The sequence below is a fragment of the Triturus cristatus genome, chromosome 11, assembly GCF_964204655.1.
Source record: "Triturus cristatus chromosome 11, aTriCri1.1, whole genome shotgun sequence".
Classification (NCBI taxonomy): Eukaryota; Metazoa; Chordata; class Amphibia; order Caudata; family Salamandridae; genus Triturus; species Triturus cristatus.
In genome coordinates this window covers 279,805,734-279,833,396 of record NC_140594.1, presented here as the reverse complement: position 1 = coordinate 279,833,396, position 27,663 = coordinate 279,805,734, and the positions used below count along the sequence as shown (strand labels likewise).

The window sequence follows — 27,663 nt, the reverse complement described above, 5'->3', positions numbered from 1 at the left end:
TGGTGTGTGTGTTTTGGAAGACCAGGGTATTGAAGTAGAATGTAAAGCAGTGTACCAGGAATTCAGTTTATTATTAGTCAGTAAATATTTTGCTCTTTGAAGGGTTTCGTTTTAAAAAGCTGCTATTCCACTCAAACCTGAACTCGTTAAAATCTTATGTCTCCTAGACTATTATTTCTGTTTTTTCCATCGGAGAAAGAAAGGCTGGATTTTCACTTTTTAAAATGTTACCCACATGATAGTCTTTATGAACATTTTCATCCATTCCAAACTAGACTACGGAAATATTATTTCTGAGGCATGGAAGCCAAGACTTTCGACCGCCTCCAAAACAGCCCAAGTGCAGCAGACCGACTTATTCATGCTAAAGAAATTTAGCCATAAGCCTCAACATCTTCACTAACTACACTGATTACCAGTGAGGAAAAGAATACAGTTCAAGGTGGCCTGCATGCTCTACTGTGCCTATCACAGGAGCGGTCCCAAATGTATTCAACAAAAGCACACTCAGTATAAAAGTAGTACGTCCCTATGCTTTGCTCCGCATTAAAAGAACAAAATGTAAGCTACAGAAATGGGGAGGCAGACCATTCACGGTTACTGCTTTTTCAAGATTGGAACAACATCCTACTGACCATGCGGTGTGCACCCACTCTATTGACTTCTAGAAAGTTATTTAAAACGTGCATGTTCAAAGGGTAATCGTGCTCGATTACGTAATCGGCAGTAAGTAAACGTGCATAGCACCAAGAAACTACAAAAAATTGATTTTGCACCTAAAAAATAGCCCTAAATATCTCTATTTAAGTATGATCTAAAAATTAAAGACAATATAATGCCCTACAGAAAACGTAAAGTGGGTTCTATAAATTTGTGTTAAGCAATACACGTTAAATGTGATTGTCCTAGCACTGTGGAGATAGTTTGCCATCCTGCTCTTTTATCAACACATCTAGATGACCCCGTTTTCCCCACCTAGTGGTCTTGATATCTTCAAGTCCACTTCAGGTAATTCAAGTTGATAGGTTGCTTTGCCATCCTCCAAGCACCGACAATGCATCAAAAGCATGCATATATTTGTAGTAGAAGGTGGTTCCTGTGTGCTCCATGAGGCTACGGGGATAACGAAGATGATTTTACCTACACCCCTGAAGAAGTGTCTAACCCTTATTGTAAAATGTGTTTACCTTCCTACAAATTGGGTCCTTTAACATGCCCCTGTGTGTAATGTATGTTGAAAATGTGTAATGCGAAAATGTAGGAAAGTGCCCTTTTTTGACATGGTTGTCCTCACCTTTTGCCTAGTACATGATGTGATTTTGACTGAAAGTGCACTGGGTTCCTGCTAACGAGGTCCCCAGTGCCAGAGCGCTTTCCGAAAACTGTGCAATTGTTCCCTCAATTGGCAAAACCTTAAGCACCCTCTGTAACTGAGGGCCTGAGGTACTAAAGAGGGTCTCTAAGGGCTGCAGCACGGATTTTGCCACCCTAACAGACCTCTCACCAAGCACATACACATGGACGACTGCCATCGTAGGCTGCGTGTCTTGGTGCAGACAAAAATGAAAACACGACATGTCACACATCCCTGAGCGCCATGTACCCTACCACTGCATATGATGTTTGTAAGTCACCTCTACAGCAAACCTGACAGCACTATGGCAGGGTGCTTAATATTATATGTGAGGGCAAATCAGCATGAGCAGATATGACCCTTTGCTAGTATGCCCCATCGCTGCCAGTGCACATGACCAGGGAAGCCATCTTAGAGCAAGTACTAGACACTGGTTAAAATGTGTTCCCCAGCTACAGGAGGGCGTCACTGAAAATAGGGATGCTTGGTACCAAACGTCTTCGTCTTGATAAAACCCTACTGATGCCAGTGTTGGATTTATCAAAACATGAACTCACGAGGGCATCTTAGAGATGCCCCCTGGAAACCTACTATAAATCTCATATAGGGGAGTGATTCGATTCAGGAATGGAGAGGCTGGAATCTATGATAAATTGCAACAGAAAAAAAAGAGTATCTCTCCAACCATAGATCAAAAAATCTTTCATCTACGGAAGTTACTTGTATTAACTCAATATATTCAATTGATGTACTTTAGCTCCTTGTATACAGATGTGTTTTTCCCATTTATTGAATTAGAACATACACTTCAAGTGGATTATAATAATTTTTTATCATATGCCATACCCTTTGGCTGTATCAAACATTTTCTATTTAAAAAGAACAGTGAAATAGCACATTGACACTTTTACATGTCAAACAAAACAATTAATGCATTAAGTACAAGACTAAGACATAAGCGAGTCAACAGATGTATCTACTTTGTCTAAATAACACACAAAAAAGACTAATTGGTGCGTTTTAAAATGGACACATTAGACATTACAAACATATCACAAACACATCAACCTGGACATTTATGGGGGCATTTATGGACTTTAATAGATCTTATATGTCCTACTAGCCTCTAGTGTGCTCTATGACTGGATTTTGCAGCCTGCCACCCGAGACAAGTTTCTGACCACCTACGGCGAGAGCCTTTTGCTTTCAGGAGGTCAAGAACAAAAGCCTCTCCGGGAAGAGGGTGTAACACCCCCCTCCCACAGGATGACATGTTGATTGGCCTCCTTGGGTTGGCAAGCTTCAAAGAGGCCACCGCATTTGGGATGCGAATCGGGCTCTCCTCACAGGAGAGAAAGCCACCCTTCTCAGCCCAATTGGCACCTGGACAGGTTGAAAAATTAGCTAGTCAGGTAGGCGTGCAACCCTCAGGCTGTGGAAATGTGGATTTTCCTGGTCAGTTATGTCCCCTATCTTGGACCCCAACGGTTCTATATACATGTTACAAGTACATGTATGTTCCCTCCAGTTCCAGTTTCTAAGACGCAAACATATGTGTGTCTACCGTCGACATGTTCTCTGTCAGATCCGCCATCGATGGGCTGGATATTCGATTCCTAGGTATGAAAGGCCACCGACTTTATATGGCTAAATTACTACATTTTTACAGTTCAGGCAAGTAGGCCCGATTCTGTCCTCAAAGCCTTTCCCTGCTCTCAGCCTCTGACAGCTTCAGCTTGAGCTCGCATCTGTATCCATGAACTTTGTCCTACTCCCTGTGCAGCTAACGGTGCCTGCCTCGGCCAGTTTTCGCCTGCCTGCCAAGAAGCTGTATTTCACCTTCGAATTATCTATTTTGCTCTTCAGCCGATGCATTCCTGTCTAGTGATTTAGGTAAACATTTCCTTTAGCTCACAAGCAAAGGACTCAGCCTTTCCGTCCTCCTGCAAGTGATTCATAGCCCTGCTGCCATGGAAAGTTTTCTGCCCCTCGCATCTCATATAGACACTTAGACGCTTGTACACGCACACACAGTTAGTATAGAATAGATTCTGTCCGAGAGTCCTTCCTTGTGGATAACATAGTTCTCCAAACATAGGATGGTAGATATGATTTGGGATTAGGTTGACTTGACCCCCCAGACTTCTCGTCTCCACATGTAGAGCTAAATGTCAAGTCCCCTTCACCCCCTAGTTACACGTCAATTACACGTCATACTGCTGCGCGCGCATCTATGCCAAGTATTATCTTATAGATCCACCTATGTCTGATAATGCAAACCAATCATGTTTCTTTTATTCCTTATTACGCCTAGTTTCGATTACGTACCTGTTTTGTCACTTTCCTTATCAAATGTTACGCCTTCTACATACGTTTCATTGTAATGCACTTATTATAAAAATACATGTCTGTCAATAAAGTATTGTACTTCACTTCCTGAACCCTCGTGGTGACGGAACCTGAAGGCCGCGACTCGAGTCGGCCATTTTGAATGGAATAAAGCCCATTTAGAAAACCTCTTATACCACGGATTCTGCCTCTTGTTATTTTGAGCTATTTACTTTATTTTAAGATTCCGTATGAAATTCAGTCCGGTATTTTATTTACCACATAATGGCGCCCGAATAGGGACACTTTCTCATCTCACGCGCCGGCGGTGCGTTGCAGGCCCGGTCTCCTGCCACAGCTGGACGGACCATAAACGCGTACCAGCAGGATTTCCTGTAAGCTCCCTCCGGTCAAGCGGGGGCGACTGAGGCTGCGATCAACCCAGACGAGGCGGTGAGAAGTGCGAAGTATCCCGACCAGAGCCTAGCTGAGAGAGCAAGATCCGAGGTATACAGAGGCCCACCAGGTTTTCCGAAATCCCGATGTCCAGAGGGTCCACTGTCCGCAGTCATCGAGTCCTGTCCATTCTCTGAGGCCTTCCGTTTCAAGGAGCTACTCGGTGAGTACCATCGCCGGGGAGGCGTGTTGACGCGCACATAGGTTGTGCCGGTCAAGACGGATTTGGGTACACAAATCCGGTCTGCACTGTTTAGCAGTGTATATGTACTGTTTAGCAGTATATCAAGTATTCCGAAGTATTCAGTTATTGTCAAGAATTCAGCGTGGTGATTAGTTAGGCAGACTGTCATCATTGTCGATCATTGTTAAAATGTTTAATGTTTAATGTTTAAAGTAGTCAGAAATGTCTTGCATATTGTGGTATGAATGATTGTTCATTGTTCACCGTTCATTATTGTGTTTTTTTCGTATTAAGAAAATTCAAGAGTAAGTATCAGATCAGTTGTCAATATGCCGCTCTCCTCGAAGTTAAGACAGATTACCACCAGAAAAGGGGTGCTTGAAGAAGCAGTTCCTATTCCTCCTAGGGACACTCCAGGGCATTTTATGTACCATAAACATGGCTTAGATGCCATATTGTTTCTTGATCTATGGGTAGATTATACCAAGGGATTACCGGAAAGTCAAAGGTGGCCCATAGCGGGAACCTGGGATGCAGAGTGCATCATGAAAGTGGAGGAAGAGTTATGGAAAAGAAAGGTCAGACAGTCACAGAAAGACGCTGTTGAGTTATGGCGTAAAGAATCTCATAGACGAACAGAAAAAGCACGTAGACAAGAAGAGAGGAGTAAAGAAAGTTCAAATAAAGTTCAAGAAAATCTATTAATTGAGGAAGGTATCCGAGTGAGATCAGAACAAGTAAATAGACAAAGAAATGCTCTTATGAATGGTATGTATCCCCTACTAGCCGAAGGATTACCTAAGGCTGCTCCAGAGATACCAAAAGACTTGCCACCCCCATTATTTCCAATTAAGGTACATCCAAAGGGGCTTCCCAGAACCGCAGAAGATGTTTTTCTTTCCTCATATCTAGATGACGCAGCTCCCGAGTATGCTAACGCCGCACCACATAGACCGTCTGGCGGAGGGGTTCAACGTCAGGATCAGGTATCTGTCCCCGTGCAACAGCAAGTCCCGATACAAGCTTCGGCAAGCACATCTGTTTCCGCATCTGTCTCCGCAGTCGACTCTACAGAGGTATCGACACCCATAGTTGCTGTGTCACGTTCAACGAACCCATTCACACCCGACGCCCCAGATAGGGCCACGGGAGGTGCTAGCAGTACTTTTACACCACCTAGAATAAATAAACTTGTCTTTCAAGAGTCAGCACATTCACGTACACCAAAATTCGTAAATGAACGTACGCTTAAGGAACTCCTTGTTAATTGTAGATATGACCCCGTGGTCGGTAAAGAGGACGAAATGGTCCTGGCATCATTACGTATCAGACGAGCCGCAGAGTATTTAGCAAGGTTACCAGGAATGACTACGCATCTGGATAACATATATCATTTTGTTCAAACAGGACGAGATCCAGGATGTATTAACAGAGCTATGGAATTCCAGAAAGTAGAAATACAGGGGGAACTGTTACGTTTCCTCATAAACTGTATGATCAGAAATCAAGATCGTCCGGGGGTAGACCCGAATGCAATGCTTATTCTTACAAGATGGAGTCAGAATATATCGGAAGGGAGACACGATAAACAAAATTGTATAATAGCCATGTGCCGAAAAATCCGTAAAGAAATAGAACGTATTCATGAAGAGAGATTGGGAACAGACGAGTTTGAGCAAGATGAAGTGTCCGAATCAGGGAATTCCGCAAGACAGTCAGAGACCATAGCCTATGTAGGCAGAGGAAGATCCTGTGAAAATACTAGATGTTTTTCTGATCCAATACACTCTGTATACCCAAATAATAGCAGAACGTATCCGACGCCTGTAATAAATCTGAAATCTCCTGAACATTTGTTTCAAGCCGCAGATAAGATACTACGAGAACGAAGGGGTTACCACCTCCTCGATTCCATGGATGAGCAAGAATTAGCCAGATCAGCCGTTCACTGGATTGACAGTCCTGAAAAATACGGTGATGAGACCGTAGCACACACGTTTCTCAACCTCAGTACAGATGAACAACGTTTAGCTGGAATCTATATGATTCAGCAACTCCTTATATTATATAAAAGCCAACATGCTGACCCTGGTCCTTTACCTGATATATTAACGGAACTACTCACAAACAGATGGAGAGGTTCTAGTAACAAGCTAATTAAAGAGATATTAGTGTCACGTAAGCAGTATGTCCTTTTTGTAAATCCAGATTCTCTCTCCCTGCCCCGCAGAGAAAGAGCACCGTACTATATGGATAGACAAAATCCTTTACGAGAAGTGCACCCAATAAAAGGCGAAGACAATGAGTTTCACCGTGTATTTGTTTACACACCCATATCAAAAATGGAATTATTAGAAATGAAGAAAGTAGTACCTAGTCATGACAAAGACCCAGCGGGTTTCCACCGAGAAATTAAAGACATGTTACTGATGGGAGAGTACACCTTTCCTGATATTATGACGATATTAAAGGTGCTTTTGCCTGCTGGCATTTATGAAAAACTGAAAGAAAAAGAGTGGGAAGTAGGTGACCAAAAGATAGACTGGACAGCATTAGCAGAGGAAGAAAGGAGCCGAACTGCAGGTTCGGGGCTCGGGGATAAAGTTAAACTGTTACCAGGTTTACTAGTACAGGTACTGCCACGTTTATTAACTACAAAAAAGGAAGATTGGGGTGCAATCACAGCCTGTAAACAAAAGCAAGATGAAGACACAAGCGATTATTATGCTCGATTTGAAAAATGTTTTGGTATAAATAGTGGTATAAAAGCAAGTAGTGACTCATATCCACATCTATTTGTGACAAAATTAGTGGAAAATGCATTGCCCCCAGTGAAGAATAGAATATTGAAATTCGAGAGTACCTGGCAAAGTAACACTCCGTCGCAAATGCTACAAATGTTACAGTATCATCACAATAGAATTAGGGATGAACAAGAACACGAGCATAGACGCATGAAGGATACAAAAATGAAAATGCTAGTTTCTCAGACAATACCAGCAGATGGTCACAAAAAGGGTGTGACACATTCTGGTGATTCTGCAGTTCCTGTAAAAGGAACCTGCAATTACTGTAAACAACTAGGCCATTATGTACATGATTGTCCAGTCCTGAAACGTAATATAGCTACAGGTATTGCAAAAGAGAGACCACGATTAGTTAGACAAGATCAGAATGAACAAGGAGCTATGCAGCATGGACAGTCCATGCCAGTTCAGCAACAGTCCATGCCAGCCTCACAGCAACCCATACAGTTTGTGCCAGCTGCACCACCGTTGCCTGCTACTGCCACACAAACAACAACACGACAAATGTATCAGACTGCACAGTATGAATACCCTGAATATCAGCATTACGCATGAACCAGCCTAGAGAGGGAAGTTGACTTACCGCTCATCGAGATTCCTGTAGATCAAGAAGGACCTTATGTACATAGTGAATTATTAGGTCAAAATAGAAAATTCTTACTCGATACAGGGGCAAGTCGAACAACCATAAAACGTAGTGAAGTTCCAGGGGCACCCCTCTCAGGCTCTCAAAATGTTTCCCTTGGTTTTTCGGGAAAACCTATTGTTAATGAAGTATCACAGCCTCTACCACTTACGATAGGACCTTTGACACGAACTACAGATTTATTGCTTACTAAATCATGCCCAGAAAATCTGTTAGGAATTAAAACTCTGAAAGCACTAGGAGCCATAATATGTTGTTCTCCGGAAGGAGTAAGGTTGTTTTTGCGTGATTTTAAAGGTCACTATGTGTCTAGAGACATGGATCCCCGACTACAGACTTTACCAGTACATCTATGGGCACAAGGCCCTACGGATGTTGGCTGCATGAACATTACACCCTATCGAGTTACATTGAAAGCAGGAGTGGTACTACCACGAATGCGACAATACAAGTTACCGCATGATGCTGTAGTGGCTTTGTTGAAAATCATTGATGAGCTGATTGCCCAGGGAGTAGTTATAGAAACAGACTCCAATGTATGTAATTCACCGATAATTCCGATTCTTAAACGAACTGATCCTACTGCCCCACCAGTGTACCGATTGGTTATTGATTTGCGTGAACTAAACAAGTGTATTGTACCACAATTTCCTGTGGTCCCTGATATATCATCATTATTGACAGCAATTGATTCCGAAGCAACATTCTTTACTGTAATCGATCTCAAGAATGCCTTTTTCAGCGTCCCAATAGATCCGGAAAGCCAATACTTGTTCGGATTCAGTTTAAATGGGCGCAGCTTTAAATTCTCACGCGCTCCCCAAGGATTTACAGAAAGCCCCAGCATCTACAGCCAAGCACTGAAACGAGAACTTGACAGTATCCACATGCCAGTCAATACAGCACTGCTTCAATATGTCGATGATCTGCTGATCACCGCGAGAAGCGAGCCAGAATGTGAAAAAGCTTCTCTGACAGTTTTACATTTTCTAGCCGACAAGGGGCACAAGGTGTCTCCTTCTAAGCTGCAATTCTGTGTTCAGCGAGTTATTTATCTTGGTCACTCGCTGTCCAAGGAGGGAAGGCAGCTTACACCAGATCGCATCCAGTTAATTGCTAACATGTCAATACCCCAGACACAGAAGGAGGTGCGGGCTTTCATAGGCCTCACTTCATATTGTAGGCAGTGGATCCCTCAGTACGCATTTCTAGCAAAACCACTCATTCAGTTAACCACACAGGAGGCAGCCACATCGACTGTTCTCCCTTGGACTCAGGAACATACACAAGCTTTTGAAAGCCTAAAGAAAGCTTTATGTCAAGCACCTGTTTTAGCAACACCATGTTATAGCAAACATTTTACACTCTTTGTTACAGAACGCGAAGGTACTGCCTTGTCAGTACTCACTCAGGATCAAGCAGGATCACGCAAGCCATGTGCTTATTTTTCCAGTACATTAGATCCCGTAGCTCAGGCTTTGCCTGCATGCCTGAAATCAGTGGCAGCGACAGCTTTAGCAATCAGACAAAGCGATGCCATAGTATTAGGACACCCATTGACAGTACAAGTACCACATGCAGTAGAGGTTCTTGTGAACCGAACACAAACACAACACTTGACCATAGCAAGACTTACCGGTTATGAACTGACATTGTTTCAACCACACATAGAGATCCGACGGTGTAATACATTGAATCCTGCTACACTATTACCTGTAATTGGAACAGACCCACTAGCTCATGATTGTGTTGAAATCATTGAAATAAAGACGAAACCTAGACAAGACTTGACAGACGTTCCATTGTTAGATCCAGACCTGACGTTGTATGTAGACGGATCGTGCATGAGAACAAGTACAGGAGATTTAGTGGCCGCGTATGCAGTCACAACAGACACTGAAGTTATTGAGACACATTGTATAGATACTCTGTCAGCCCAAGCAGCAGAACTTATTGCTCTGACGCAAGCCTGTATTCAAGCCACAAATAAGAAAGTTAATGTATACACTGACTCACGTTATGCATTCGGAGTTGTACACGACTTCGGCGTGCTGTGGCGAGAGAGAGGTTATTTAACGTCCCATGGTGCCCACATTCAGCACGGACCCCTCATTCATGCTTTGTTAGACGCAATACATCTACCCACTGCTATATCGATTATGAAATGTAAAGCACACACGAAGGTTACTGATACCATTTCTCAAGGCAATGATTTAGCTGACAGAACAGCTAAACAGACTGCTCAGAATCGCACATTAGACATGACAAAGCCAATAGTTCAGACACCAACACAGTGTATGACAATTAAGGATCCCGCACTTGACGTAATTGACATACAGACACATGCCACAGCAGAAGAAATAAAGAAGTGGACTGAACTAGGAGGGATCCAGACAGATCAAGGATGGATGACGAAGGAGAAATCTGTATGGTTTCTCCCTGATTCCATGGTTCAAGCCATTATAGCTACAGTTCACAGTCCAGCACATTTAGGAGAGAAGGCTATGCTAGACAGCATTCAGCACATTTGGTTCAACAAACATTTACGAGCAGCAGCTAAACAAAAAGTTCGTACCTGTATGATATGTTGTCAGTTTAATCCAGGAAAGAGTGTTCCCGTAGAGCAGGGTGGATTTCAGCCTCCTGACCATCCTTTTGAAGTTCTCCAGATGGATTATATTCAGATGGAACGTTGTCGAGGATTCAAATATGTTCTTGTAGTTGTTTGCGCTCTCTCCCGTTGGACAGAGGCGTATCCCGTATCAGATTACACGGCCCCGACTACTGCCAAGCAGCTAGTTCGAGAATTCTTCCCACGGTACGGTTTACCACGTGTTGTATATTCAGATAACGGCCAGCCTTTCTCATCCGAATTAATGAAACATGTCTCACTTTTGTTGGGATATCAGTGGAAATTCCACTGTGTCCGACACCCCGAGGCAGCAGGTCTCGTGGAACGACATAATCAACTTTTAAAAATCAGACTGTCTAAAATATGTCAGGAAAAAGGTGTGGACTGGATAGTAGCCTTACCAGTTGCGCTATTCTACATGAGAATGGTAGCACACTCTCGAACAGGGCTATCCCCTTATGAAGTGATCTTTGGTAGACCACCGAATATGTGGGGGACGCCTATACCCCGTAAAATAACTGATGTTGACTGTAATATGCTGACAGATTACCTGGCTTCCTTGATGTCTGCACTACAATCTTGTCGTTCACAGGTAGTCGCAGCTTTTCCCGACAACACCGAGGTGAAACCTCATGACGTAATTCCCGGTGATTATGTCCTCGTCAGGAATTTTGATCGGAAAACCCAACTGGAGCCAAGGTGGAGGCTTCCTAAGTTGGTCCTGCTGACGACCAGAACAGCTGTGAAGATCGAAGGAAGAAAAGGATGGGTGCATTCCAGCCATATAAAGAAATTTCATGGACTTCCTCCTGACACAAACAGTACTTCCCGTGTGTCTTCCCCCATTGACTCAAAGCTACCTTTGGCTGAGGCCAGTAGCACCGAACTCTATAAACAGAAACTCAGGTCCAGATCTAAACTGTCGGACGATTTGATTGTTTAAGTCCTCTCCAAGGTGAAGCGGTTGAATCTGTCCCGACATGTATCCCTTAGGTCTGAATGATGTAGAGTCCAGAATCATAGTGAAACGACATGCTTATTGTAAATTACTGCGTAACCACTGTATGGTGACTTTATTAATTTTGTTTTCCTTGAGTTTTTTAATAGTTACTGCAAGTATATTGTTGCATATGTATTATCCTGTTTCTAAACGTGCTTTCAATATAACTGATGAACATTCTTTTAGTGACTTACCCCCACATGAGTTGTCCTATAGACTTGCGCTGCGTAATAACACATTCATTAGTATGTTACATCATTCCCATCAGACTAGTAATGCCACCAATTGTTGGGTGTGTGGCCGACTTCCTCCCTATCAGAATAACAAAGGAGTTCTGCCTTTCTTTCCACATCCATTCACACACAATGGCTCCTGTGGAGCATGGTTTAGTTTATTAAATTCCATAGACCCAGACACAGCCGTTTATCAACAACATTGGATATGGGGAAATCTGAATATAGTTTTATTCAAAGTCTGTCACCCTAATAAGGAGGGTCACCCCAGTAGAACAGGAACTGATTTAGAAAATGAAGTGTATAAATTAGGTAATTTTACGCCTAATCTTATGATTTTGAATGTCAAATCCGAAGTTGAACTAATTCTGCCCACTATGTCTGTATTTCCAGTTAAGGGTGAATTATGTGTGAGAAAAGTTGGTTCCATACATATGGGCCATAGCCAATGCGTTACTATAGTAGAATATAGTGATCAAGGTAAATCTTCATTTAGAGCTTCTCGCCATTCTTACTTTATATGTGGTCAGACGGCATATATGCGTCTGCCTCTAGATTGGGATGGTACCTGTTACATAGCATTCCTTCTGCCACCTGTTTTCCTAGCTCCTCCTGATTATTATCGAAATGCTCATTTAGTACACAATAGAGAGCGAAGAGATCTCCCAGTTGTCGATTATACTGAGACGGCATGGGACAAGTATGTAGATTTCAATAAAGGTATCTTTCCCTATATAGGTACAATATCAAATAGTAAGCTGATACGCAGACTCACCAAGACTCTTGAAGCTGTAGTAAACGAGACTATAGCCGCCCTAGGCAATCTGACAGAGGAACAATCAGTGATGAGAATTGTTGTTCTCCAGAATCGTCTTGTCCTTGACGTCATCCTGGCCGATAGGGGCGGAGCTTGCAGGGTCATCGGATCCAGCTGCTGCATATTCATACCAGAAAATTCGCCATCTGTATATAAAGCTATAACACGCCTTCATAAGATTGTAAGCCAGATACACGAAAATCCAGGCACTTGGACGTGGTCCGGGTGGTTTTGGAGTGTGATATCAGCCTGGGGATGGAGAGTTCTATCCTTCCTAGGTATTGGCCTTCTTATGCTCTTCAGTTGTTGTTTATGCCTACAATGTGGACCAGCGATTTGTGGTCTGTGTGCCACATCATGCATTCCATATCACAGTTCTCGTTCAAAATGCCGGAAGAAGAAGGAAGAAGAAATGATGCTCCATGAGCAAATCGATGGAATGATGAAGATTGATATCTCTTGAAGGGCAAGTAGGGGACAAGGAGGGAATGTGGAAATGTGGATTTTCCTGGTCAGTTATGTCCCCTATCTTGGACCCCAACGGTTCTATATACATGTTACAAGTACATGTATGTTCCCTCCAGTTCCAGTTTCTAAGACGCAAACATATGTGTGTCTACCGTCGACATGTTCTCTGTCAGATCCGCCATCGATGGGCTGGATATTCGATTCCTAGGTATGAAAGGCCACCGACTTTATATGGCTAAATTACTACATTTTTACAGTTCAGGCAAGTAGGCCCGATTCTGTCCTCAAAGCCTTTCCCTGCTCTCAGCCTCTGACAGCTTCAGCTTGAGCTCGCATCTGTATCCATGAACTTTGTCCTACTCCCTGTGCAGCTAACGGTGCCTGCCTCGGCCAGTTTTCGCCTGCCTGCCAAGAAGCTGTATTTCACCTTCGAATTATCTATTTTGCTCTTCAGCCGATGCATTCCTGTCTAGTGATTTAGGTAAACATTTCCTTTAGCTCACAAGCAAAGGACTCAGCCTTTCCGTCCTCCTGCAAGTGATTCATAGCCCTGCTGCCATGGAAAGTTTTCTGCCCCTCGCATCTCATATAGACACTTAGACGCTTGTACACGCACACACAGTTAGTATAGAATAGATTCTGTCCGAGAGTCCTTCCTTGTGGATAACATAGTTCTCCAAACATAGGATGGTAGATATGATTTGGGATTAGGTTGACTTGACCCCCCAGACTTCTCGTCTCCACATGTAGAGCTAAATGTCAAGTCCCCTTCACCCCCTAGTTACACGTCAATTACACGTCATACTGCTGCGCGCGCATCTATGCCAAGTATTATCTTATAGATCCACCTATGTCTGATAATGCAAACCAATCATGTTTCTTTTATTCCTTATTACGCCTAGTTTCGATTACGTACCTGTTTTGTCACTTTCCTTATCAAATGTTACGCCTTCTACATACGTTTCATTGTAATGCACTTATTATAAAAATACATGTCTGTCAATAAAGTATTGTACTTCACTTCCTGAACCCTCGTGGTGACGGAACCTGAAGGCCGCGACTCGAGTCGGCCATTTTGAATGGAATAAAGCCCATTTAGAAAACCTCTTATACCACGGATTCTGCCTCTTGTTATTTTGAGCTATTTACTTTATTTTAAGATTCCGTATGAAATTCAGTCCGGTATTTTATTTACCACAAGGCTAGTACCACCCCTAAATCGGGCTAACTATGAAGTGGACCCGAATTTTGAAAAGTAGCCATCTTTGTGTTGGCATACCTAAGAATTCTGGGAGAGGGTTATGCCCACTTCCCACAGAAAGTGATCATATAAAAGGACGTACTGACATCACAGGTCAGTAGCCCATTGGCTACTACCCTACACTCTCCTAACACCCCTAAATTGAGTATTTAGGGTAGCCCATGGCAACAGAGAAACCGATCCTGATGACCTAAGAAGAGCTGGATTTCAAAGAGCGGCAACAGCAGAGAAGACTGCAGACACTTTCTGCAGCCTTCGACGATCCTGTGCCAAAGAAGTCTTGTTCTGCAGCCCAGCAACCACCAAAACCCTTAAAGGGTTTTGGAGGGAAAGACCTCCCAAGATCAGCGGACCTGTTCAAAAACAACAATCTTCAAGCAAAGTGTCTATAACTTGAAGAACCGTGGAACCTGACCCCTGGATCCACCTCTGCACACAACGACTTCGGCACGAGTGCAAGTGGCCCACCGGTTCCAGCAAGGTTCCCCAGCGCTCCAGTCTGAGTCCACTGTGAGATGACCTCACTTGGTGTCACCTACAGCCACTGCACGGAGACCTCCCTCCACCATGACCTGCTCTGGTAAGCCGTTTCCAACACCAAAAGACACCCCTGCACCCGTCTGCCCTGTGCCTTGCTGAAGAGGACCACAGGTGTCCCTACATCCCTGAGCATTGCAACTTACCTCTCCAGCTATTTGCTTCCTCCGACTGGCCTCCTGGCCAGAGCCTGCCCTCTTTTACCGATTGGCCTTACTCCATTGCTTACCATTGGACACCAGACTCTGTGTTGGCACCCTGCCGCCCCTATGCCGCTGGTGGTGTCCTGTTAGTACTGCCTTGGACCCTGCTCAGTGTTCGTTTCAAACCCGGAGACTGGCCTCCAAAGCTGCTGTTACTTACCTGTAAAGTGATACCAAAGGGGATGATGGACGGAGAGTTTGGGCAAATCAAACACTCACCCCCAGTCAACTGACCTGAGTTTAATCCATCATCATTCTTTAGCTCACTCCACCACCCCAGTTCAGACATGGCCATATGCAAATAAGTCTGACCCAGTGCCTCATGGGAACAGTCCAGCCCGAACTGCCAAGCCATGTCTTCCCTGGACCGGAAACAAGCATCCTGGAACCGGTTTCCGGTTCATAACCCTCATCAGCCAGGCTATCTTGAATCCAGTGGCAAAGTGAGCAAGAGACCCACGTCTGGGCATACCCTGCCAACTTAGGGCAAACAAAGCGATACCAAAGGGGATAATGGACGGAGCGTTTGATCAAATCAAACACTCACCCCCAGTCAACTGATCTGGGTTTCATCCATCATCATTCTTTAGCTCACTCCACCACCCTAGTTCAGACATGGCCATATGCAAATCATTCTGACCCCGTGCCTCATGGGAACAGTCCAGCCCGAACTGCCAAGCCAGGTCCTCCCTGGACTGGAAACAAGCATCCTAGGACCGGTTTCGGGGTTTCACCCCTCTTCAGCCAGGATAGCTTGATTCCAGTGGCACATGGCATATGGCTGGGTTCAAACTGGAACGGCATTGTGGGCATAGTGAGCAAAAAAACGATGGATTTAGGCCCATATCTCTGAACTGGGGTGAATGTATGACATTGTTCTGCATTCTGTCCATCAATAGTTCTTTTTGCATTACGGGTATGCTCAGACGTGAGTCCCATGCTCTCCATGCCACTTGAATCAAGCTATCCTAGCTGAAGAGGGGTGAAACTCCGAAACCAGTCCTAAGATGCTGGTTTCCAGTCCAGGGAGGACCTGGCCTGGCAGTTCGGGCTGGACTGTTCCCATAGGGCACAGGGTCAAGACTGATTTGCATATGGCTGGGTCCAAACTGGAATGGCATGGTGAGCAAAAAAACGATGGATTTAGGCCCAGATCTCTGTACTGGGGTGAATGTATGACATTGTTCTGCATTCTGTCCATCAATAGTTCTTGTTACTTACCTGTAAGCAGCATCTGACCGATTGCCCCATTCTTCATTTAGCAGTATTGGACACTCAACACCGTATTTGCACCCTGCACCCGGCCGCCCCATGAAGCTGGTGGTGTATTGCTGGTGCTATACTGAACCTTGCCCAATACTGATCTTAACTCCCGAAGACTTGTCTTCTAAGTCGATGTTACTCATCTGTATGCTGAATGTTTTCTTCCTCCTTTAGGTTAACATTGCAGAACTCTGAAACTCCAATGTGTCCACTTTTCCAAGTGAAAATTATTTATATTGGAAAACTTACCTACCTGAACGTTTTTATTTGATGCCTGAACATACATAAAGATACTTGCTATTTTTATATATTGATGTGGATCTCCTTCTTGAGTTGTGTTGTCATTTATTAAGCCTTGTGTGTATTTTGCAAATGTCTTACACTCTTTGTGTTAAGCCTAAGGCTGCTCGACCAAACTACTCCCTAATAGAGCACTTTGGGATTGCATAGCAAGCCCAGTCCACTAGTAAGGGAACCCTTGGACTCTTTACTCGGTATATCAGATTTTTAATATACCACATAAAGAGCCAGCTTTCTACAGGACAGGTGTCCGCTTTCAGGACAATTTTTAGAGCACAATGTGGAGGTCCAATCCATTAGGGCTAAGGGATTCGCAGCTTAGGTGTCCAAGTAGTTTTAACAGTGTTTGTTTCAAAGATTGCAATAAACGTTATATCAGGGATCAGGCCAGCAACACTCTGGTTCGAGCTGATTTGGATGCCTGTAAAGAGCAGGTTTCTGATCTACCAAGCAGCAACGTGACTATTTGGGGTGCCCCGAATGACGCCCCAAACCACATCCTAGTGACCGTTTCTTGCTATCTTTGTCCTCGTTTACAAGAAGCTCCAGAGGCAGTCTGAGGAGAAACTGCCTGCTCTGAAGTGGGGAGAAGATATCAGCACGTGGTGTACCTTTTCGACCTTGCCTTCCCACTAGTTACCAGTTTTCTGTAAGTGCATACCACATGGACCAGTACCTTGCAATAGTTTGGGAATTTTAAATGTTTTGCCCTGAGCAAGTGCTGCTGAGCTTCCTGCTGAAGTGCCAGAAGCAGGACACATTGTTACTGCTTTCCCCGAGGTTCAGACTAAGCCTAGGACTACAGAACAGGACTGAAGCCTCTGTTCATGCTTGGAAGCAGAAGCACTCTTGCGCACAGAAACAAAGTCAAGAACCAGCAGATGGAGATTTGCACAGAGACAGTCTGCCCAGAAAGCCCAGGGATCTGCTGCCCATGTAAAACGTAACAATTTTATCATCTACATTGCAAGAAGGTTGAGGAAGTGCCTTACACAACCAAAAACAGCACTTGCAGGACAGTCTTTACTGGCCTGTCAACTTGCCTCCATACATTTTGATGAGGAGCGCGTGGGCTAATGACCAAGAGGCGGACAAGGAGCGAGGCTTTGAGATCGATACCAATCCATTATGACCTAGAGGGTGCAGGTATCCCTAAAGGAACACTATGGTTATCATTCTTTCGTTATGGGTGTCTACCCTCGACATAAGAACCCGGATAGGAAAATCTTACAACAAAAAGGTACCATCTTTCTACATCTTATTTTGAAAGAATTATTTTCATTACCAGTTACTCTAGACTAGAGTGACCCTGTCTGCAATGGTTGCCACCATGACCAGTGGGTGCTCGCCAACCATTACATTATAGTGATTCCAATAACCACTGTCATCTTGGACTTTTTTTGGGCCGGATTGCATATAAACTTTCTTTTTGAAATATGTCTGGAACTACTCATGCCATCTCCCAGAGCACTAGCTATGACAGAAACCCCAGTGTTTTGTGGCAAGCAGTAATGCCCCCTCCACTGCCTTTCCAGTGTTTGAGATGAGAAACCTATGGGTGGTAGGTTTATTGAAGTAAACGTAGCTGCCACAGTGTTGGCTCAAATAAACCAAGGTACCCCTAGCTGAGCTTGAAATTAAAGAGAAACTAGGGTTGATGGATCATTGTCATATAATATAAAGAGTAACCACATCTCTAGAAACCAGCCTACGCTGATTGAGAAAGTGGGGACCAAAGGCATAGTAAATATGTCATGACCATAATGAATCTAAAGTCTGCTGAGTATTCATATTCATTCCACGAGGATAACACTGTCCATAGATTACGTCATATGGGTTATATCGCCTGGTACATGCTAGACATAAATGAGCCCCAAATGGACCTTCTGGCTTTCTTTGTAGAGTCTTATTTTACCTTTTCTGTAAATAAAGACGGGGATTTTCTGGTGTACGATTATTGTGACATACTTCACTAGAATTCCAAACCTACCATTTCCTATTGTAAGCCTGGACTCCTTCTCTATTCTAGTCTAATGCTTTTGTATAGCGCATAGCTACCAGACCGGGCCTTCCAGCACTGATAGTAGCAACATCAGCCAGAATACCTTAATGAACTTTAGGTTGGTGCTGGGCTTAGAAGAGTTTTGAGGAGATTTCTGAAGTTAGCTTCCGAGCTACTTTGGAGAATTAGGAGTATTAAAAGAATAGTTCGTTAATCCAGTTGGAGAGTAATAGCACACAAGACCCTGGGACATCAGTGCCAAATGAGCACCTACAAAGGGTACTGCACAATAACCTTCAGCAGCCCCAAAACACGGGGGAAAAAAAGGCTTAAAAACCATTGATTTAACTTAAATTTGCAAACTTACATGAAGAATAAGAAGCCTATGACAACAAGGCTTGGTTAGAGTATACTTTTGAGCTCACACTCAACATTGGTTCTCGGTTGTTCACAATTGGCCATTTTGTGGTTCATGGTTTCCAAATAAGCACCGAATATACAAAACACATACTCAATTGACCTTAAACAATAAAATAGGATAATATACCAACTTGCGTCTCTTCAGTAAAAGATAATTTTGAGTCACTCACTTGTTGGCACCATCATTGGAGGTGGACGGGGGCCCATCATGGCCTGAGCATTGTGCTGCATCTGCATGACACTGATCCGTGGCGCATGTAATATGGGGGGCATTTGGGCCAAAACGGACCCATGTGGCAGGCGAACTACAGAAGACATGGGAGGACGAGGCATAACTGGAACAGCAGACATAACTGTAGTTCGAATTGGAGGCGGCATCTGAAAAAAGCATTGTAGAGTTTAAAGGGTGAGGGAGAGTACAATTGAATAGAAGACAAACATTAGTATATCACACGTCAATAAATCCTTCATTACAAAAATAAATAGATTCATCACAAAAGTGATATGGTCATGATTAGATCTCACCCACGCGCAACACACCCCTCCCAACCCCCCCAACAAAAACTCCTACTCATTCATTCAATCAATCGCTAGACACCATAAAATTGTGTATCTGAATGAGTAAACACAGAGATGTGCCTACCGAGGGAGGCCGTGGCTGCACTGGTGAAGGGACTGGTGCTGGCAAAGGTGGGTGACGCACAGGGGGTGGTCGAGGCATGGAAGTCATTGACGGAGAGGAGGTGGGTGGGGTTGGTGCCGTAGAGTGGGACGGCTGTGAAGGAGGCTGTGGATTCTCGCTGGGTTTGCTGGGTCCGATCTTGTCCTTGCTATCATCCTCTGGTACCAAGCCCTTGGCCTTGTGGATGGCTTCAATTTGCTCCTGCAGCGTAATGTTGGCCTGGGCAGCCTGCTGTGTTCGGGCCATACTCCCAGAATGACCATCCCAAGTAACCTGCCGAAAAGAGACAAAGAAGATATGCAAATTCCCCTTCAAATAAAAGATCAAGATAAAAAGTATAAAACAACGCGATTATCACTGTACCCATAGGTCGAGTAACATAACAAATGTTAGAGTCCCATAAAGTCTCCACTGAACCTGGTTTACTTGAATAGGAGGTTAATACATTTTAGATGCAGCATTTTAATTTGTTTACATTATTGATTAAGTCGGGGTTGGTGGAACAGAGGACTTATACATTCACTGCAGAGATCGTTTTTGAACCTCTAGTCACAGGTAAAATTAAGGGCAGAGGTCTTTTATCTGTGGGGCGCGACCCACAGGGGGGCCGTGGAGTCCTGGGAAGGGGGGTCGCGCATTTCCAGGCCCAACTTCTGCCTGGAATACAAAACATGTGCTCTTCCTTTCAGATCGTTAAAATGCTTCAGCTGAAGTTAATTGAGCCTCATGTGCTGTAAATCGAAGAGGCCCAGCAGACAGGTAAAACAATCCTTCAAACAAGCCTTCATGCTAGGGTGTCTGTTGCCTGAATGAAATGCAAATATGCACTCGAAATTAATCTGCAAATGTAAAGGATGCTTGGGAGAGGTTCTGGCTTTAATTGCTCAAATCAGACCAAGCATTGTGATGGCAAAGATGTGTTTTATTTTGCATGGTGGTTAACAACTGGGCTGTGAAGTGCGTGCTTTTAATCAGAACTGTATTTACACAGCGCTTAGTATCCTTGAGGAGGAGTTGAAGGGACAGTTATGCAAAGAAAATTGCATTACTTATGGTCTGATATTACTGTATTCATCATTTTGGAAGCTCCATTTTATCCTAAAACTACTTGCACAGTTTGTAGCAGTCTATCTTATAATGTGTGTAATGCAATTATACCATAATGACTTGCACATTCACAGTGCTTACTGTCACAGGTTGTGACATCATAGCACCAAAAATATACAAGTCACTATTCTCCACTGCACCAACCAAATTTAATTCTGTGGCTCTCTGGTTACACACAGACCTCTGCAGTGCATTAAATAATAGAGGTTTCATAATATACTACAGTGCATTTCCGATTGAGTAACAACTTTTAAATGAAAAATACATTTTTAGCTACCTATTATTTCATATGTAGCTACCTGATGGTTAAAGACCTAAAAAACAAACTGAATATTTTGGGGCTGATTTATGAGAGACTTGCGCTGCCGGAGCGTAGCTTTCTTTATTTTATTTTTTAGCTTCGGCGGCACAAGCATCTCAATCACATCTATGAGGCGAGGCAAAATCACCATTCATGGCTTTGCATGGCATCTTAAATATGGAGTAAGACAAAGCTGCGCAAGTCGTTGCGTTGCCTTACTCTATGTCAAGTAGGCATTCCATAGGCATTGCGGTCGGTGTTCCCACTCAACACCCATGGTTTTTGACGCTGTTCCAGATTTGCAAAACCATGTAAACCTGGGGCAGCGCCAAAATCTTACGCCTCCCCATAGCAGACATAACGAGGAGAAATTTTTCATTTGTCCACGTTTTTCCCCTTTTCATGTGTGCTGCATTCTGCACCACACATGGAAAGAGGAAACCCCCTCTCAGGATTGTTTTTGTGCAGGAAGGTGCCTCTTGCTGCACAATCCTGCCTATGTTGGCGCTAGGCAGCAATTTGTGCGCCAATGCAGGGGGGGGGGGGGGGGGGGACAGGAATGCACCATATTTAATAAATAAGGTGTATTCCTGCCCTGTCACATTGGCGTAGGGCAGCGCAGCGAGAAGACTTGCGGTGCTTTACGCCAATTCCTCCTAAATTAGGCCCTTTGTTTTTAGCCACACCTTTGACCATGCGTCCACATTCACTGACCTTTGGCTTGCTAAACACGGTTTAATTTTTTCCCGAATGTAAAAATGATTTGTGGTGCGAATTGGGGGCGTTTATGGTTGTCGATAGTTGGCAATGATGAGTGGGACCAAGTTCTAGACATTTTTGTCAAAAGGGGGTCCTTACTCCTAAAAATGTTTGGCCGGGGGGTCTCTGCATCAAAAAAATGTGAAGACCTCTGATCTGGGGGTTCACTCAGTCTATCATCCATAATAATAAATATTAGTTATCTATCAATAATGTCAAGTGACACTCATGTTTTTTGTTTCTACTTAATTTTCATCAAGTGGTGCAGTAGTGTTATGACAGTCATTCGGTTGTGTAAGCATTCTAGTGGCATAAAACTTAACATATGAGTGGGTCTCCTCCAGCCCAGCCTTTCCTTCGAAGAGATCCTGGCATGATACAGACTGTGCCCCTAGCACTTCTAATCTTTCAGTCATTGGTTTACGTGACTGAATTGAAAACAGCACAACCAACTTTTCTGAGCATATCTGTTTTGTGACTGACACATGTGTAGATCTATTAGCATGTGACTGAATAGTCTTGAGAGTAAGCAAATGGTAATGTTGATAAGCGACAGACTCTGCAACACTTAACCCAGTCTTTGAGACAATCCTGACAGGTAACAGCAGTGCTGCCAGGTTGTGCCATATAAGGTTTGACATCTTCAGCCAGTCCAACTCTTTAACCAGCAACACTGTGCCTCCGAGAACTTGTAGTCTTTTTTCCATTACACGAGCTTCCATGTCTACATTTAAAACTATTTCTGGTTTTAAATGGAGCTACGATGAAATTATGCACAATTTACTGCTCCCCAATCCTACCAACTTTTTACAAGCAGCTAGGGGAGGGGTAGTCACACATAGACTAAAATACATATTATATTAGCAAGACATGTAAATGTTTGAAATACAAAAAGTAAACAAATGCCAACTGCGAGGAGCAGTGAATGTCTAAGCTTTCATCCATGGACTGATTTGATCCCTTGAGATGAGCCGCAAACTTGAAACCTCTGATTTATTGAAAGAAAAACACAAGCAAATCCCTGATGTGTGAACAGTTAAATAGCATAATACTCACCTTCTCCTCGGGTTTCTGGATCTCTTCCTCACCAATTTTCTTACCAATAGCAGTTTCTTCTACACCGAAAATATCGGTACGGCGCTCAGCCAGCTGTTTCAAACTGCTCTCGATGTCCAAGCCTGAAAATGTGTTAGACTGTGAGCTTGAACACTTGCATTCAAAAGAGTCTACGTTTATAGAATTTGGGGCGAAGTTATAGGTGACAAATATGCACAGCCCAATTTCCACAGAATGTGTGCCAATCCAGTCACAGTTGACTTGTCAAAGTGAAAATCTTTTTCAGAAAATACAATGACATGGTCAGCCCTGTACTCTTGACTTGGATAGAGCAACTAAATTAGAAAATGGACAAGCAGCCTACTTGTACATGGCATCATGTTCAACTGTCCATTTTTGCATAGAATAATCCTTATTTTTGCTTTTTGATGCAGTTTTTACTGAAAATTGTGGTTGTGCAGCATGGATAAGGTGCTTATGCCCCAGTAGCTAGTGCCTGCACCACTCCCATCACAGGACCTGGACTTGTATGTTCTTTTGAATCAGTCAGGTAAAAACACATTCCTCCTCTAGAGTAGTAGTCAGGGAATGGCACGTAGATGGGGGTAGGGAGAAAGATTGTGCATAGAAGAATTAGTTACATTATATTTCATACAGTAGTTGTACATTTCTACCAATCATGGTTGCTGAAAATAATTCTATAACCGAACCAAATAACAGGTTGCAAACAGAAAAGGAAAAGTGGCAATTAGACAAATTCTCTAAGCACACACTGTCCATAGCATACATTGGCTCCAATACTGCAACAAGGCAGATATGCTTGCTAATGGCATGACCATGAGAAGACATTCCTCAATCTTTCGTTCGACAGCTGAGGCAGACAGATGTAGGAGAAGCAAATTAAAAGGCTGACCCAAGGTAGTTCAGACAACATCTCTCAAGACAAGATAGATGTGTGCAGAGGGAGGAGAAAGCTTTCTCCGACACCAATGTTCTCAGAATCAGACTATGGGACAAAACCATACAAAAGGGAAAAACCAAACTCTCCAGCAATAAATGGTCAAGGAAGTGAAGGCAGTAGAAAAAGAAGGTGTGAGGAAAAACAAAATAGAAACACTGAGCAGTCCCAAAATCCTGACTCAAATTTAATTAGTCCCCTATCCCAACCTTTCATAATACATTTTAGGGGTTTGGGTAATGAAGGAAGTTCATTTCCATGAAAATATCTATGCTGCTCTTACTGTCTTATGTATGCATTAGCTTTTAATTATCCTACCTCCTATTTGTTGAAGCCGGAATCATCTCATTTGAAAAAGAAATAGGCGGTGTCAGATATACTAGTGTCTTTAATAAGACCCACTGCAATATCAACTTGACACCATGCAAAGCCCACTTGAACTGCTCTACCGCCCAAAAATCAATTCGGTTTAAAAGTAGATGGTTATCAGGTAGCTCCTGGATTTGCAGACCTTGTTTTTGTTTTTGAAACCTTCAGAATCCTTTCACAGATGGCTCTGCAAAAGGCCTTTATTTCTATTCCACTATTGCGACCCCAGTACAAAAGGAGCTGATTTTCAAACATCTATTGCTGGCTCTAAAAACTATCATAGCATTTGCAAAATAAACTTTAGTATCGTCTCTTCGTTAAAAGGACTCCAGTAAAAGGTCTCCAGTGGAAAGCGCTTTCCAGCATGGCTTAACTTGTGTTGTTGGTTGCAGATGGTGGATACTGGTACTCCTTTTTGAGGACCTAGATTTATAGGTCATCAGTCTAACATAGAAGACAAAGAGAAAGATAGAAACATTTAAAATAATGAAAAGAGAAAACGAATGAAAAAGAACATGCAGGAGTGAGCTAAAGAAAGGAATTATAGGGTAGTAAAGAAAGACGACTGAAGTAGAATCAAGACTAGTTAGCCTAGGTGATAAGCAACCCTGGCATTCAGCAGTGCTGGTGGCGGCTTTCTAGGAAACAAATTCGGGCCCTGCGCTAGTTATATTCATTATTATTATTTTTGGGTGAATTAAGCACTGATATTATGTAGCAATCTCCCCATGGGTATGACAATCATCAGCTGTGTTTTTTAAAGGGATGAATGCTGTTAAACAGTGTTGCGATGTCAGTTTCATTGGATACTATTCCCATACTGAGGTCCAGTGACAATAATTCCATATTCTCTTCGCGATGGTGGTGGTGGTTGGGGGTTACTAAATCTTTCTCATACGTGTCTAAGTTGTATGATGACCTGCCAGAGGATTTTAATCGATTCACGGTTCTCCAGAATATCTGCACTGTTTCCTGGATTGCTGCCATGTAAAGGTGAAGAGCATTAACCTTACTGAAAGAGTCCAAATACTGGCTGGTGTCACGACAGAACAATGGATGAGTTGGTGCTCTATGCACAGTGAAACTAAATAATACTAACAATGAATGTTTTAGGAGTGCTCATCAGGTCAACACTTATTGTAGAGGGTCTTTAAGCTACTCTTCAGGTGTGGTGTATTCACAATTTAAAAGAAAAGTGCGATACTATATAAATCAGTACAATTTTCTGAGATTTTGATAGTTATTGCATCCTGTCTTATCTCCGCTTGGCCCCATTAAAACTTGTATACCATATAATTTTCACAGGTATTATAAAGCTTGAACTAACAGTCTGCTGTGGACCCAGGAGCCATGGAGCAAAGAAAATAATATAGATTATTCTCCCTACAGAAGTCAAAGGGTGATTACTCTTTCAGTATTTAGTATTACATTTTCAACTTTATTTACATAAATTAGTGAACAGTCAGGAAAAATGTTTTAACTATTGAACACTTATCAGTATAAGGATAGTAATAGTTGCTAGAAATTACTCTGAGATCGATTATTTCCATTAGAAGGAAAAGGTTAGGTACCTATAACAATTTTGCAACTTGGACTAGTTTCGGAATTCCATTTTGTGTATTATTCCGTCAACTAGTGGTTGGGCCCAGCAAGTCAATATTCTTTTTTTTTCTCTTGGGCATTGACCACTGGAGTAGGGTCATCTGCCTTTGACGTCCGACCAAATTCCACAAAGCATCAGTGCGTGGTCACCATATTTCGATTAATGTCTTCCTTTCGTGGAACCCGGACTGATTTTGGGTTAAGTATCTACCTATTGTACTATCTTGCTCTCTTTGCAAAACCACACATCTTCATTGGGGAGGTGAGAGGGCCGCTGACGTGAATCCACAAAATCGTACATGCTGCAAAGCTGTAGTTATACGTAAGTAACCCTTTCCTTTTGCAGCAAGAATCTTTTCTGAATTCAACATGCTGTGCATATAACAGATAGGGATTACCTGCGTTTACAAGTTTGGGTTGTAGTGTTTATGTGTGGTTCTAAACAGGCACCAGACAGGTTTCTAGGTTCCTGGGGTGAGAGCACTTGCTCTTGTAGGCCAGAAACAATGCCCATCCTGGGCGCAGAAGGCACAGTGCTCGAGAGGGAAGCTTCAAAGGCCTTTCCGCCTTTGTTATGTAACCCCAGTCTCTGCTGCTAGCAGCAGATCGCAGCCCCCAGTTCAAACTCCTACATTTTGGTGGGAAAACTGATTATAGGAGGTGTGCCCCCCCTTCGCCAACTCCACCCCTCAGGTGCTGGAAGTGAAGCACGTTTTTCAGTGCCCACCATCTTGAAGATGGTGGGACATATCCAATCAGTGATAGGTCCATGCTCCCCTCCCACAGGAGGGTGTCATAAAAGAAGGCGTAGACACCCCGGGTAAGGGACCCAGCGGCTCCTACCTGCCACTCCCTCTGCAACAACCCTAAATCTAGTATTTAGGTGGCACCCCCAGATCCTGAAGTCATATTTCTAACAACCTACGAAGATCGGACACCAAAGAGCCGCAACAGCAAGAAAGAAGAAGGACCAGTGACTGACTCCGCGCCAGACCTGAAGGTCTGTCTGCTGCCTTTCACTCTTGCTGCAAAAGTAGACTCATTCTGCAAGCCCCAGTAATCTCAAAAACCCTGGGAGGACTGCCTGCCTTTGATAAAGATCAAGAACTCCTTTGTCCAGAGGAAACCAACTTTAAAGAACAAAGAACTCTGCCTTGAGAAATGACCATTTGACCCACCTCTGCACCCGACGCCCGAATCAAAGTGTCACACTGGTCCTACGAAGATTCCCCAGCGAGTGTAAGCCTTCCCGATGCAAAAGGACACCCCTGCACCTAAAGCCCCAGGGCCTTGGAGAGATTGACCAACGGTGTCCCTACGTCCCCTAGAATCAGAACTTACCTGGGCAGCTGAGTTTTTTTTATCCAGCCTCCTTGCCAGAGCCTGCAGTCTTTTTCCAAAACCGATCTCCCCTACTGATTTGTATTTGGCGCACAATGCTGTGTTGACACACTGCACGTGGCCGCCGAGGGTGTAAGTTTGGTGCTGCCTTGTGGCCCCCACTGTGCTTACCTTAACCCCTGGAGATTGACCACCGACAAAGCTGTTATCTATCTGTAAACAGCGCTTCTTTTATTGCCCCGGGTCTTCATTGGTTAACATTGGGCAACAAAATCCGAAATGGACTTCTGCACCCTGGTGATGCAGTTTTGGTGCCAACTTGACACTAGGCTGGTGTTGACCTGAAACCCCGAAGACTGAATTTGTAAGTCGTGTACTTACTTAAAAAACTGCATTCTTGTTTTCCTCCCATAGGTTAACATTGCTGAACTGAAAATGTTGCTCCAAGTGTCCACTTTTTAAAGTGAAAATTATTTTATTGAAAAATGTACTCCCCTTTTAACCAACATCTTGGTCTTAAACTAAATCTAGAAAGCTTATTTTTCTAAAATTGGTGTGGATCTCCTTTTTGAGTCAT

At 43.4% G+C, this 27,663-nt stretch overlaps 2 protein-coding genes across 2 annotated transcripts in view; one reads left to right on the top strand and one right to left on the bottom strand.

The window, feature by feature from the left end:
• CCDC157 (coiled-coil domain containing 157) overlaps nucleotides 1-27,663 on the top strand; it is a 380,789-nt gene that overhangs the window by 68,422 nt on the left and 284,704 nt on the right. The window lies entirely within an intron of this gene.
• Nucleotides 1-27,663, bottom strand: part of SF3A1 (splicing factor 3a subunit 1) — a 144,804-nt gene that overhangs the window by 43,824 nt on the left and 73,317 nt on the right. Inside the window, exons 10-12 of the mRNA XM_085635037.1 lie at nucleotides 22,817-22,938; nucleotides 19,555-19,866; nucleotides 19,082-19,289 (exon numbers count right to left, since the gene is read on the bottom strand). Coding sequence (XP_085491163.1) covers nucleotides 19,082-19,289; nucleotides 19,555-19,866; nucleotides 22,817-22,938 — 642 coding nt within the window. The remainder of the gene's footprint in view (nucleotides 1-19,081; nucleotides 19,290-19,554; nucleotides 19,867-22,816; nucleotides 22,939-27,663) is intronic.